Source organism: Hippocampus guttulatus, chromosome 15 (genome assembly GCF_054856545.1).
Source record: "Hippocampus guttulatus isolate MCC_2025c chromosome 15, RoL_Hgut_1.0, whole genome shotgun sequence".
NCBI classification, from domain to species: domain Eukaryota; kingdom Metazoa; phylum Chordata; class Actinopteri; order Syngnathiformes; family Syngnathidae; genus Hippocampus; species Hippocampus guttulatus.
This window is the reverse complement of record NC_141275.1, coordinates 4,520,609-4,535,786: the sequence shown is the minus strand read 5'-3', so window position 1 is coordinate 4,535,786 and position 15,178 is coordinate 4,520,609. Positions and strand designations below refer to the sequence as shown.

The 15,178-nt window shown below is 43.6% G+C and overlaps 1 protein-coding gene across 2 annotated transcripts in view; it reads right to left on the bottom strand.

The window, feature by feature from the left end:
- The window catches only part of dscama (Down syndrome cell adhesion molecule a), a 92,415-nt gene that overhangs the window by 67,251 nt on the left and 9,986 nt on the right, over positions 1–15,178 (bottom strand). For both annotated transcript variants that reach the window (XM_086130820.1, XM_086130821.1), the window contains exons 2-3: positions 5,943–6,260; positions 4,598–4,747 (exon numbers count right to left, since the gene is read on the bottom strand). In XM_086130820.1, coding sequence (XP_085986946.1) covers positions 4,598–4,747; positions 5,943–6,260 — 468 coding nt within the window. The remainder of the gene's footprint in view (positions 1–4,597; positions 4,748–5,942; positions 6,261–15,178) is intronic.

The following is a 15,178-nucleotide window of genomic DNA, read 5'->3' as shown; positions in this document are numbered from 1 at the left end:
CAACAACACGGTGTCTTGAGTGGTGATAATAATCCATGAGCAAATGACACAAACAAGATGGATTCTTTTTTTAGCAGCAATCCAGAGTAGTGTCCAAACGCTCCTTTCATTTTTTTCCCTCCCATTCAACAGATGTGCCAATTCTCTGTCATCCAATCAGTGGCTTTTATTCACCCTAAACAAAATCACTACACTACTTAGCTTGCGGCCCGAATGGGAGGTTGCTCAAAAAATGCGACAGTCCAGTGTGACAGCATTTTGAGAGCCTTTACGGTAAATAGATAAAAAAATCAAATACTTTACCTAACTGAAACAAACCATAATTCTTGGTCGAAACGTGGTTGGTTTATAAGCGCGTATATAAAAGCAAAGACGGCAGCAGTGGGAAGATGAAGGAGAGCTGAGAAAAGAGAATGTGATGGCCGACGGCTCTGATGCTTAGCGCGTGTGCCGCATGAAAAGGACGCCTACTTCTTTTATGTGCTGATGTATGCATGTGTGTGTGTCTGCAGTGGAGCTGGGAGGGCGGAGGCCACGGGGGGGTTGGACCCCTCTTGGCCCTACTGCTGCTGAATGCAGAGCAGACAGCATCGGGTCGTGGCAAATGACTACAAGGCCTCCTCAGTGACTGCAGCACAGGCTCCACCTGGGGAATGGCCCAGGTCAGTCATGGAAGGCTTCTCGCTACAAAAAAACCCCAAACAAAACAAAACAAAACAAAACAAAAAAACGAACCAATGAAAACAAACTGCAAGTCAAACGACAGTCTTGTAATTTGTCTTCTGAACGGTGTGATTGTTTTTTGTGACAGGTGACTTTTTTTTCTCTGAATCATTTGATTGTGAAAGGAGATATTCATCCGTGTTCTCTTATGCCTTAATCCTGGGGTCGGGAACGTATGGCTCGCGAGCCAGATGTGGCTCTTTTGATGATTGCATCTGGCTCACAGATAAAACAAAATATTCTCGCTTGTTTAATTTATCCATCGATTTTTCACTGCTCATGTCCTGTTCAGGGCTGCAGTTGGCTCGACGAGCAATTTTGATTGGATGATACTGGCCTACGTTGGCCATTGCTGCGTAAACAGGTAAACGCCCCCTTTTGAATCAGCCCGCTCGGTCATTAGCTCAAAGCTAATCCTTCGACGAATAAGAAAAAAAAAGATGATGAGGATTAATCTTTGTGCAGAGAACAGGTTCTGTTGTGTGTCTAATTTGCAATGACAAAATATCATCGATGAAACAGTCGAATGTAAAGTGGCACTTTGACACGCGCCATGCTCTGTTCGCATCAAAATACTGTGCGGGAGACAGTCGAAAAGAAGCGTGCAAGCAACTGAGCAGGATGCAAGCTAGCCAGCAGCAACTCCGCGTATGGACCCGGCAAGGTGACGATAATTCCGCTAACTTTGCTGGATCTTTAGCAATAGTGAGGGACGGAAAAACATTGACATTAACGGTGAGTATTAAAACAAAATTATTTAAATAATACATTCAGAGGTTTATTATACTGACATTTTGTTAAATTCATTTTTACAATACAGTTTTTAATATATATATGTCAGTTTAGCGCGTTTTTATCGGCATTCATTTAAATGAATTTTAAAGTGATTAAATTTTTTCTCGCGAGATTAACGCAGCATACGTCACAGTGGATTTTACGTTGCTCTATAAATAAACCGGAAACAAAACAAGCGCGCTGCAGAAGTCCACGCCCGTGTCTGTTTTGCCAGCCACGGCAGCGCGAGACACCGAAAACGGACATTTAATCCTTCATGAGACTGCCCCCATGAACCATCGCCAACCATTGCGATACAAATGCAGACAGCCATCCCAACACGGAAACATTCTCATGCACTGAAACAAGATGAATCAAATTGGGCTGAGTCGATAACAAAAGTTTTAGAAGAACAATATAAATGACAATATTCCAACGGGATCCCTTGTTTTTGTAGCAGATGGGACAAACAGCTTTACTGCAAACATTCATCCCTAATCTCATGATTTACCATGCCGATATCACACACTATCTGTCATATAAATTCAATGTCGATTTGAACATGCATGGATATAGCCTCCAGTGATATGAAAGTCTTATTTATTTATTTATTTTGTTGTAATGAAGCAACAACGTCAAAGCCGTACCTGTAACTCGCCTCTGTATACCACTAACATAACAACAACTACTGGCGGTTTAACCGGAGGTCGACTTCATGCAATAATTTGGATATTCTTGTTTTTGAATGGAATGCTTTTCCCATGTAAAAACAGTATTGCCTATAAAACATATGAACAAAACGTGAAAGTGCCACTAAACAGGAACAAGCAGAGAACGAATGAGGTGCACACAGAGGCTGGGATAATATTGCTAAATTTATAGTCAAGAAAAGCAGGACAATTATCCATCCATCCATCCATCCATTTTCTGATCTGCTTATCCTAACAGCCCTGCGATTGGCTGGCAACTGATTCAGGGTGTCCCCCGCCTACTGCCCGGAGTTGGCTGGGATAGGCTCCAGCACCCCCCGCGACCCTAGTGAGGATCAAGCGGTTCGGAAAATGGATGGATGGATGGATGCTTATCCTAACAAGGGTTGCGGGGCGTGCTGGAGCCTATCGCAGCCGTCTTCGGGCAGTAGGCGGGGGACACCCTGAACTGGTTGCCAGCCAATCGCAGAGTACACAGAGACGAACAACCATCCGCGCTCACACTCACACCAAGGGACAATTTAGAGTCAGCCTGCCATGCATGTTTTTGGAATGTGGGAGGAAACCGGAGTACCTGGAGAAAACCCATGCAGGCACAGGGAGAACACGCAAACTCCACACAGGAAGGCCGGATCCGGGATCGAACCCACGACCTCTGCGCTTAGTCCACGAAGCGCTCAGGCTAAGCAGTCGACCACCAGGGTGGCAGGACAATTTTACATGCTAATATATTTTTGAAACATTATCTCTATCTTTCATGATGACAAAACTGAAAAATGTGAATGTTAAGCAGAACATTAACAGAACTGGAACAGGTTATATTTTAATTGTTGAGGGTCCAGCGTATACACAGTCGGGGGCCAATATAAAAACAAAAACAAAAATATGCACCTATCACCAAACAAAAAAAAAACGATTTGTCTTTATGTTTCTCTGCTCCTTTGGGTTACTCAAAAGAGAAGTATAAAACAGCCTATTAGGGATCTCCAGACTGTACAATGCACTTCCACTTCTTTCGTTCTTGTAACGGTCCCGAGTGTTCTTAGTGGCTAGTTAGTCTACCTTGCAACAACTCCAAATGGTCTAAGTCCAGTGAGAGTTGGAAAACATACATGCGCATCATGCTACATTTTCCAAACTCAAAAGCCAAAGTCAATTATTCATGTCCAAGAGAGAAAAGTAATATTTTTAAAAAGCGTTTTTGTTTTCAGTTGAAGTATTAATATTATTTTATTTATTAACATGGGAAATTAAAGTGAAGAGTTGGCAAGACGTTTGTGCTGGGATGTTTGTTACGGTGTGCAGACAGAGCCGCAGACACGGACATAAAAAAAAAAAAAAAACACAAAGTGCACTTAAAATGTGTGTGTACCACAGTACGATGAGAATGGTGGGATGCGCGCAGTGAGACGTGAATAAAGACCATTTTCTCATGGATTCATTGGCTTCCGTCTTCTATTATTTAGCGTGGAGAAGCGCAATGGATTGGTAGTTGGATTCTTTTTCTGACAACAATTACATGACTGATGGCTACAAATGTGATGATTTTTTTTTTGTCTGCTCAAAACTTGGTTTTTTCATGGGGCAATAACACAACCCCCAAGATTCAGAAATCTAAATTACAAATACATGTAACATATTGCAAAACGGATGAATAATAAATGAGAAGCAATAATAGAAAATAAAAAAAATCCGGTCGATTTTGTCAATGCGGCAGCAGCAACAAGACCCTTCCCTCGTCCTGTATCAGAAACATGCTATTGAAAATCCACTCATAGGCAATTATGAAAGTGCTATAGATTTCACTGTAGTGGATTTGACGACTGGCAATATCACCACCACCACCAACAACAACAAAAACAACACAACAACAACAAAAAGTCTCTCAAAAGCATTTGCCCTCCATCTAAAAGCAAAATGGCATTAACTCGCGTCTATTGAGTTTGCTAAATGCCCCACATAAAATGAATTTGCCCCCCAGGGTTGGGAAACAATCACATAGGCGAGCGCTCCATTTAAGTGATTCGAATGATCGGAGCGCCGCGGTGCTTTCTATCAGCCAGAGAATTGGGTCAATACACTGAGACTAAGTGACATGGCTGGCAGCCCGTGTGCTCGTGGAAGGATGGCAGAGGAATTCTAGTCAAGACTTCGCTGTCCTTGGGTCAGACGGAATTGCAAACACAGACAAAGACGCCGCCTGGCTAATGACTTCAACTGAAGCTACTCCTCATTTTGAGAATGAAATTTACACAGTAAACCGAAACAGCACACATCTGTGCTGTCATAATCGACAGCCAAAATCTTCTAGCGGGCCACAGGATCAAACTGGAGTATAAAGGTCACTCTCAGACATCTCGAACAGCTGTTACAAAAGGAATGTGACTTACTTTCAGCATTAATTGACATTGTGTCTTTCTCCCAGGACACAACAGTGATGTAGGCCTCCACTGAGGCAGGGATAATGCACTTGAAGACGGCCACATTGCCTCTCATGGCTTTCTGGTCCTCCACCCGAACAGTGTAGGGCTCCCGTAGGACTAATACGGGGGTACAAAGAGAAAATTTCAATATAATATCGAATTCCTGAAAACAACAGAGTCAGACATTTCAGACTTCCACATGCTTTGAATGGATGCACCGTATGTGGATGTGATCAAGAAAAGAAAAAGAACAAGAACTGCTAGTCATGTTCTTGTTAGTGTAAGCCATTTTAAACAAAAAAATAAATCAACAAAACGGTAGATGTGGAATCACAAAACCAACTGTAAGTTGTCCAATGTCGTCAACACGATCAAGGATTTTGGGTACGGGTCTGAGCTCTAATTTTAAAATATACCAGTTGCACCTGAGTATAAGTCACAGGACCAGCCAAAATATGAAAAGAAACTGCGATTTATAGCCCAAAAAATACAGTTCCCAAAGATGATCTAAATCAACGGTGTCAAACTCATTTTTTGTCGCGGGCCACTTCGGAGTTATGGCTTCCCTCGGAGGGCCAATGTAAAATGTCAGTGTTATTTACTACCCATGACAATTTGACATTTCGGTAATGATTTCAGCATGCATCATGAAAGTTGACACACATGATTTGCTCCTGTGGGCCACATAAAATGATGTGGCGGGCCGGATCTGGCCCCCCGGGCCTTGACTTTGACACCCTTGATCTAAATTATAGTTTTGCTGTGGGATTTTTTTTGGCTGTCCTCACAACAAAGTGGATGAAGTAAAAGTGGTTAGGATTGCACGACTGTCCGTGTTTTATGTTATGTGTTGTGTTTATTATTTTACTTAATGTTAACTGTTTTGTTCAGCGCTTTGTTACAGCTGCAGCTGTTGTGAAAGCGCCATATAAATCAGGATGTATTGTATTGTATTGTATTGTATTATCACACCTGTTCTTCATGATGTTACAATATGCCCTTATATCGTCTCAGTTTTAACTTACTTTGTAGGCTACCTAAAAAATAAATAAATAAATAAAAATTCAGTACACTTGATAGCTTTCATCTTATCAACTATAATACACTGTACTTCATATGCTAGAACATTTGTCAAGGTCAACAGCTGTGTTTTGTATTTAAATTTGGCTGGACATTCTAAGGTTGGACCCTATAAGGTCCAATTGGAATATGAGATATTTAGATAGTTTGATGCTAACAAATCTAATAGATCAGAGTTGACATTAAATAAAAAATAAAAAATAAAAGAAAGAAAAAGAAAAGAGATACTAACCAGCCTTAATGTGGACATCTTGGCTCCTGATTCTCCCTGAGGGGTTCTCCGCTGTGCAATAGTAGGTGTTGTCGTGGATGAGTTTGCTGAAACTGGAAGGGGGAATGTGGAAGATCTGTAGGGTGCCATTGGAGTGCACATGGCGGATCCCTGGCACATCATAGATCTCCTCACCGGTGGCCAGATACCAGCGCAGTGAGACAGGTGGCACACCTGCTGCGGGACAGGGCACCGATGTCCCTGTGGTGCTGGCAAACACTACCTCTTGCACAGATGCATTGACAAAATATAAGCTGGAACGTAGATCTTCAGAGAAAACTGCGGAAAATGACATTGGAAAAACAAAATGTTAGAAAATCCCTTCAAAGGCTTTACTTTGCACAGTAACATTTTGAAGCGCTGCAACAGCTACAACTTCAAAAGACACAGAACTGAAGAACGTTTATTAATAGCATGTGAATATTGCTATCCTGACAGTGCATTTATATTTCTTTATTTTACCCTTGCTTACTGCAATGGACAACGCTTGCAGGAGTGTGTACATGACACAGGTATCAAACTTCGGTCCTAACCAGTCAACCACCGTGCCGTCCTTACCCAATTACATTTTCAAACTCATTACATGGGAGTCACCACACATCTGCTACTGCGTTAAGTGCCTCTAATTAACCCCAACTAAAGTCCAGTAGTTTTAATGCGCTTTCCTGACAATTTTCCGCAAGGTTTAATAACACTGACTGGCATTCATGTTCATATGATAATATATTTTTTATTTCACAAAGCCTGGCTTTAAGACAGATATGTAGACTTTTTATATCCACTGTATTTACCAATGGTCCCCACACTAAGGCCCACGGGCTGGATATGGCCTGCCTCCACATTTTGCCCGGCCCCCTGAACAATACCAAGGATGCATTATGGGGGGGGGGGGGGGGGGGGGGGGTTCGGTCTGGCCGTATGATCAAGACGTGTACATGCACAGAACATAAAATTATATTCCACCCTTCTGCAGTCTGTGCCCTATCTGGAACCCTTCCCTCAGAAAAAAAAACCCAAGTCCTGGACACACCCCTATCAAATAAAATGGAATACGGGCGAAAGGCTTAGGTTCGAGAAAAATTGATTGGTTATTATTTATTTCATAGTGTTATTTGGTTGGTAAGTAAGTTAAGAGGTATGTCCAGGAATTCGTTATTGGTTTGTAAATCAATAGATCGAAATGGAACACACAATCACTGATTCATAATGACAGTGCCCCTTATCAACTTCCATGAACCAACACAGTTGTTAAGCGTTCTTAAACAAACCAGTCACAGCTTTTTCCCCTATTCACAGTTAGTCCTCGGGGAAGTCTGCTCTAAAGAGTACTATTCTAGATTGGATACACCTTTATTGTCAAAACAAATGATTATTACTGTAGCATAAACCCGAACATTTGTACGATATTTTTTTTTCTCCAGTTTCTATGTTTGTGTAGCTTCTTTTCTCCTGTCATCGGGCCACCCGCCTTCCCGTCTGCTTGCCTGTGCGACAGCTGCCAATCCCCCCTCCCTGGAGACCAAACATTTTAGCGCTTCATAAATTCCTAATGAGCATACTCAAATCACATGCCACTTCCACCCACTGGTCGCTCAACCTGTTATGACAAACAAACACCGGGGCGAACACATGTCTCAACACATTTGGAGCTGCACTCACTTCACACATGCAGTACTCAGAGGGCCTGTCCTTCAAGTGTTAAATAGTAAATTGTTGTATTTGTTCAGGGCTACAACACTGTCAGATCTTAAGCAAGAGATGGCAAAAAAAGGCTGCAGAGCCATGTTCCCAATCATCTTGGGGGAATTAGTCTTACTTACTGAGTAAAAGCATTAAGTTAATATTAATTACCTTTACAATGTGCACTGCTTGGGGGTTTGAGTGAAGACACAGACTTGTGGTCTTACATTACAAGTATTTGAGTAAATTGACAACAGTTTTGTCTCATCAAAAATGAGTCATTTAAATAAAGTGCCATCACCTAATCCGGGTTGAGGGGTTTGTGTGTCCCAATGATCCTAGAAGATAAGTTGTCTGGGGCTTTATGCCCCTGGCAGGGTCACCCAGGACAAACAGGTCCGAGGTGAGGGATCAGACAAAGCACGGCTCAGAAACTTCCCATGATGACTACGTTTAATAGATTAAAATTAATGGACCTTGTTTCTCTTTGCCCAGATGCAGGATAGAAGCCTCTGAAGCCAGGCCTGGAGGTGGGGTTTAATGGCAAGCACCTGGTAGCAGAGCCTACAACCGTAAGACCTAACCCAAAGAGGTGACATGGGACAACCCTTCCTATTGCTGTGCCACCTCTGCAAGGGTCCAAGGTGGTCTGTTGCAATGTGAACTTGGTGGTGGCCAAAATTTGGGACCTTACACTTGATCCCCAGCTACAGAAGCAGGCTCTAGTTACATGGAATGTCACCTCTCTGGCAGGGAAGGAGCCTGAGCTGGTGTGCAAAGTTGAGAAGTTCGAGATATAGATGGGCTTTCCTTGACACACAGTTTGAGCTGTGGTGCATGTCCTCTTGAGAGGTGTAAGACTCTCATCCACTGGAGTTACCCTGATGAGAGGTACCGAGCAAGTGGGGATAGACTTATTGCTCACCGGCTTGGTGCCCTCAACTTGTGAGGACAGGTCCTGACTGTTGTTTGTGCCTCTGCATCAAACTGTAGGTCCCACCATTTGTGAAGTCCTTGGAGGTGAGGAGCAGAGGCAAAAACTTGAACATGGGAGGAGTTTGACTGAATGACTTCCTGATGGATTATGGTCCACAATCTATTGTATCCGGAAGGGTAGGCAGTACATTATCAACAGTGGAATGGGGCGCTGCTGACCTTGTCGTTGTCACTGGGGGTTAGACTTTAAGACTTTCTCAAATCTATCGAAACACAGTGTCAAAAGGAAGCAGAGTCTATATGGACTCAGAGGGGAGCATTCCTTTCTCTGGGGTTGAAGTCGCAGAGAGAGCTGAAAAGCTCCACGGTGGTAGGGCACTGTGGGTGAAGGCATGTTGGTCCTAAACGCTGGAAAAGGATATTTCTGGGGCTGTCTTGGTTGACATGCCTCTGCAAGTTCACATGGACACTGGGGACAATGTTTCTTGATTGGCAAGCATAGGTGGTGGTCCCACTTTTTTAGAGGGTGTGTTCCATCTTCAGGGTGATCCCACATCCAAGCCTTCCTGGTAAGGTCCACTGGTCAGGAAAGTTACATATCAGATTCAGGAGGAGTGCTGTGGTTTTCATCCTGGCCATGGAACAGTGGAAGAGCTCCGCACGGTCACATAAAAACTATGTCGGCTCTGGCCGCTGGGCCTTGAATTTGACACCTGTGATTTAGGGTGATAGCAGACACTTGTACTTGTAATTGTAATTACCATGTAATTTACATACCATTGGTTTAATCATGCTCTCTTTAATTTTCAGCGATACTGTGTTCAGTGTTCTGTTCCAGTCACTTCTGGCATGGGAGATACGTGGAGCCCCACAGAACAGCAATGAATTTCTATTGCGCCAAGGCATGACCTGATAAATGTTGCCGATTACATGGGGAATTGGTGCCCCCTTGTAGCTTGCTAGCTCTCTATACAGCAGAATGGCATTGGGGTCGTCCAAGAAGTCACCGCCTCACTTGGTCATGTTTGGGTCCTTATAACGGAGACGTTTTAGGGAACGCGTTATTTAGCCTGTGGTTCACACTACAGACAATTGAACAAACTCGCTTGTACAGCAACATGAGGTGACAAGTAAGAGTCGAGCGAGGCGAGTTTTCCGTACATTCAGCGGAAAACACCCGCAGCAATGGAGAGCAGGTAGAAGGGCTCGATTTGTCATGATTTTAAAGCCTCATTTAACATAGTTGGTGATTTTTATATTGTCATTTGTATTTGTCTGGCTTTCACTGTTCTCAGTGGTGTGTCAAATTTAAAAGAGAGTTTTATTTTCACTTGACAGGGACTTTAATAATAAACACGTCATCCCGAACACTGTTTTACAAAATGTTACTCAACGAAGTGGATGCTAGGCATCCCGCTATGCTTTGCGGCATGTGTAAATTGTTGTAGCTTAACTAATTTCACTTAAGTTGTCCAAAAAAAATATTTGTCTTATTAATTGCAAAGACATAATTTTGGTCATTCATCTATGTCAGAGACATACAGTGAAAGTCAGAATAATTAAACGCCCTCCTATTAGATGGCCGAGGGTACACCACGCACAGCTCCAGAATTGTTTTTTTGTCTCTCGGGGCTACAGGAGTGCTGGACCAATACATCGGGGGCTGATAAAATAATTTTGAAATATATTTAAGACTATCTGAAAGGGCTTATTCACATTGACGGCTATAGACGTCACAGATCCAGTTTAACGGGGCTGGAAGTGAATGATTTAACTGGGGCTACACAAATTTCTAATGGGGATATGCACCTTCGAGCCCCGATGCAGCGCTGTCTCTGTACAACGAAAATGTATCTATCTGCTATCAGATTTGTGTTAAATTAAACAGCCCCAATTAAACTAAGTACATTTGTGAGCAGACTGACATCATATCACATTTTGTGTGTTTTTTTTCTTCTTTTGGATGTTGTGAGATTTATCTGATGTAAAATGGGTTGGGTACTGTGGCTCAACAAAGCTCGGGAAACCCTTTACCAAAAAAAAAAAAAAGACATTTACAGTTGTTTCAATAGTTAAATATTCTTTATGATATTTAGTCAGTATTACACAAGCAGGATTTAAATGGACCATCACGATAAGCAAAGAGTTGATCTTCCAGGACGGTTGTCATCCAGTTTATGTTTGGCATGTTTTTTGAGAAGGTAGATGAATGAGGAAGAACGGCTGCTGCATAACTGCTTTTGTCTCCGTCCTCTGTGCGCCAACTCATAAAATATTGAGACCACCACCCATTTCTGGGTGGTTGATTTCTTCAGATGAGAAAGCTTGATGGACACACAGCCCTTTAAGATCGCAATGCTTCAGATAGATACAGTACGACTACATTTATTTTTCAGTGCAATGCCAAGAAAATAGTGCGGGAACGGGTTGAGTGGGGAGGCGGGAAAGCTGAAAAGCACTCAGACAGTCGCACACAGGCCACTATTAAAAGAGAAAGAAAAGCCTTGGCAAGAGGTCAAAGTATGTTTATCATTTTAACCCTTTCATGCACCAAAAATGATAACCTGTAACCTGACACCATGATAGGCCGTCCACTGTAGTAACTGCTGTCCCTGAAAGGGTTAATGCATTCGTCCCTTGTTCTCCCTAATTGGTTTTGTTCATCCAAAACTTTGACTGTTGCACCCCCAACTCTCCTTCATGGTCCTCTGACCCTGTTTCTCACTTTTAGACTTGCCCCACCTTTACGCAAGGATACAGGAGCAAAACAAAACATGTTTAAACCTAACAGGCAGTCAGGCCAGCTGTCCATGACTCAACGGTCCTTGTGTATTCTCGAATGCTCCGAGAGTTTCGTTCATTCAGTAAATGTTAAATGTTGAGCATTATTTAAATATTCAATGAACTCGCAGTTCAAACAATGTCTACTTGTTGGTGGAGCAAAGGGCATCAGCTCTGTTTCAGTTCAGCTTCTGAAACAATTGAAGTGTGTCTGACCGACACTCCAATGAAGCATCGCACAGTGTCGTACAAAACAATAATAAAGATTTCATACAGACCCAAAAGGCTGTGTGTTTTGGGTTTAATAGGGTCCAGAGGGCCCAAGGTGAGGTAAACTTTTAATGATCAATTCTTACTTACTGTATGAGTGTTTGTGGAAATGCCACATGTCAGCACTTATTGGATGGTGGGTCACTCTGAAGATCTGCGTGTGCACTGTTGTTGATTTCCAAAGCAGTCCACCCGTTGTGGAGCCGGTACAATTTCATTTGGAGCTCAAGGGCGCCAGACACACTTTGGTCAAGGAGAGTGCACACGGGCGTGTCATAAGGATGTGGGGGTGGGGATGGGGGTGGGGGGGTGAGCGTCAATGTCGTGGAGCCCACGAACACACAGGCTGATGTGTCCTTGGTTGACAGGCGCACGAGTCAATGCACCCTGTGATGGTGCTGGTTTCGCGTGACAACATTAGCTTACAGAATATTTGATGAGAGTGTTTCAAATGCGCTACAAAAATGTTGTAGAAATTATAATGATTCCTTTTAAAGACACAGGGCCTCCCTGGTATAAAAGCACAAGGTGTTCAATTTTTTGTCAAAGTATAAATAAGCACTGTGCTTTTTTTTTTTATCTTCCCTGAATTGTGTGTGCTGCAAACCTTCACTCTGACTATGCCCATCAGTGGCTCCTTCCAAATCTCACAGGCAATTTATTTAGGTAAATGTCCAATCAATACAGCTCCCACTAACACACAACATAAATAGGCCCTTGCATGAGACGGACTGACGTGTTGGGGGCTTTTTGCTCGGCCTGTGTTTACCTCAGCTAAAGCAAATTCATCAACAGTAAATGGTGGTTCATTTTATTTCATACTGCCCTGAATGTTTGACAGTGTTCCTCTCATGGTTCGATCACATCTCCACCCAGCCTCAATATATTTAAACGTTACAGCTCGGCTCGCGAGCGCGGACCTGAGCGGGTCGGACTTCTCTGTGGTGCTGAGCCGGCACCGGGGCATCAAGACATTAAGGGCTACCTCACTGCAGGAAACAAGCACTGAGCCATACTGACAGCTCGTGGCACGCAATGCAGGTAATTACGGCAGATACCGCCTAGGGAGGGCAGAATGGGGGGTGGGGTCTGAAAAAGAGGAGGGGTGGTAGATTGGGTGGAGGACAGAGCAGGCTCATGATGACAGTGAGCAAGCATCCGCATCGACCCCGGCAACCCCCTTTCAGATGGCCCCAGACTCACAACTGCCACCCCCCTCCGTTTCTGCCCTAAGGCCTTACAGAATATCAAGTAAAGTGAAATGTGGTGAGCTGAGATGTACACATCACAGAACAGGGACTCCTCACTCCCAAATCATCGGCTCCCAATTTGCCCTCATGAATAATTGTTGAGCAGTGCGCTCGGTGCCATGCAGATGCGATGTAAAACCACTGATAGTCTCCTCTAATGTCAACTCTCCAGAGGGCGAGACGAGAGTCATCATCAAGTGGACTAGTTGATGCACGTGAATGCTCATCTCTACTAGCGGTAACGGGAGACGAGAGAGTTCCCACGTACTGGGGACTTTAATGAGTTTTATCACCAAGGTGGAAGGGGGCAAATACTACAAATAATCTCGGGCAGAGGAGGGCAGAGAAATGAAATGACTCAAGATTGAAGAGGATGAACTGTGAGTGAGTAAATAAGATCATACCGATGCCATATGTAGAAAGGCGCAACCAGAGAGGACGCACGGGGGAAAAAGAATCCCATGAGATATTTGTAACATGCCATTAATTCATCTGAGGAGAATCAGCATTATACAGCCTTGTGTGACAGACATTTAATCTCATTCCAAATCACAACAAAAATCATGATGGCAATCACGTGATGGAGAAGCTCTATTCCATGAGTATCAAAGGACCAGCTCTTTAATTTTTTTGGCCAAGCTTCTTCTAAATCGGAGGTCAATCACTGCCACACAATCGACTTTGTATGACGTTAGCGGTTCAACCGAATGGCTGTAGGTCTCTTACATTGAAATTCTTCTGGTTAGAGAGAAAATGATTGAGGGATGGAAGTGGATCTAAAAGTGGCTGAGATGGGGACATTAAACCCAGCAGGAAGGGATGAATAAGATGAATTGAATGAGGAACAGCGTAAAGAACATCTTAACCCTTTCAGGGACAGCCGTCACTACAGCGGACAGCTTATTATGTTGTCATGTTACAGGGTGCATGAAAGGGTTCATGTCGGAGCACTGCATTGACCCTTTGAAATACATTCAACAGCATACTGCAGTTCGCGACTTGGCAGCACTTTTTTTCCCCAGAAAGTGCTAACTAAATCACGTTTTCATCAATCCCTCACATCACGTTTTCGATAGCATTTCAAGCATAAAGCAAACACCGTCAGACAAATTGCAGCCTTCATCGGGAGGCCTGTCTAAATCTTCATTAAAATGTGTGGGTTAACCCTTTAATGCATCCTGTAACCTGATGACATGGTAAGCTGTCCACTGTCGTGACCGCTACCCCTGAAAGGGTTAACACCAAGCTTCTAAAACAAACACACACACACTATAATGTTCATTCTCCTTGTCCGAGGTTATGAAGTAATACCCATCCATCCATCCATCCATTATCTGAACCGCTTTAACCTCACAAGGGTCGCGGGGAGTGCTGGAGCCTATTCCAGCTGTCTTCAGGCGGGTCGGCGGGGACACACCCTGAAACGGTTGCCAGCCAAACGCAGGGCACACAGAAATGAACAACCATCCGCGCTCACACTCACACCCAGGGACAATTTTGAGTGTTCAATCAGCCTGCCATGCATGTTTTTGAAATGTGGGAGGAAACCGGAGTACCCGGAAAAAACCCACCCAGCCAGGCACAGGGAGAACATGCAAACTCCACACAGGGAGTGCACTGTGAGGTCGACGCGCTAACCACTGGACCACCGGGCCGCTATAAATGAACGCTTGTAATAAAAACAAAAACATTTTATCACATAAAATATCGTAATTTGGTTAATCTGTGTTGACACATTTTTTCAAGCCATGATATTCAGTGGATTGTATCCCCAATGGCTACCTTGAGTTGTTCATTCGTCACATCCACTGCAGAAAACATGGCACGGTTTTCGTTGGGACAAATTTGGTATTTTGCTCACAATACTTGAGGTTATCAACCCAGGTTTTTGCCAATATTGCTCTTGCATTTGAAATGCCGTTCCACTCGGCATGCATTGTTTAATGCTGGTTCGGAAATTGCAATTCACGCAAGCGACACAAAGAGGTGGAATAAGATGGCAGCTGACAGTGGAGGGCAAATCAAAGTCCTGAGGTTAAATGGGACTGTGGGTCAGATGACTAGACACTCCTACCCCGCACATGCAGCAATCCTCTTGTGCTTCATAAAAAAATACGCCACGCACACATGCACTCGGTGGGTCTCCCTCCTCCCTCTCCCCTGCACGACAGTCCACCATTTGCCTCAATGGTGAGACCACTGCAACATTAGGACATTTGAATCCCGACACATTTGAAAAGAATCGATTCTGACCGGTCAAAATTAAAACGCCAAAAGAGC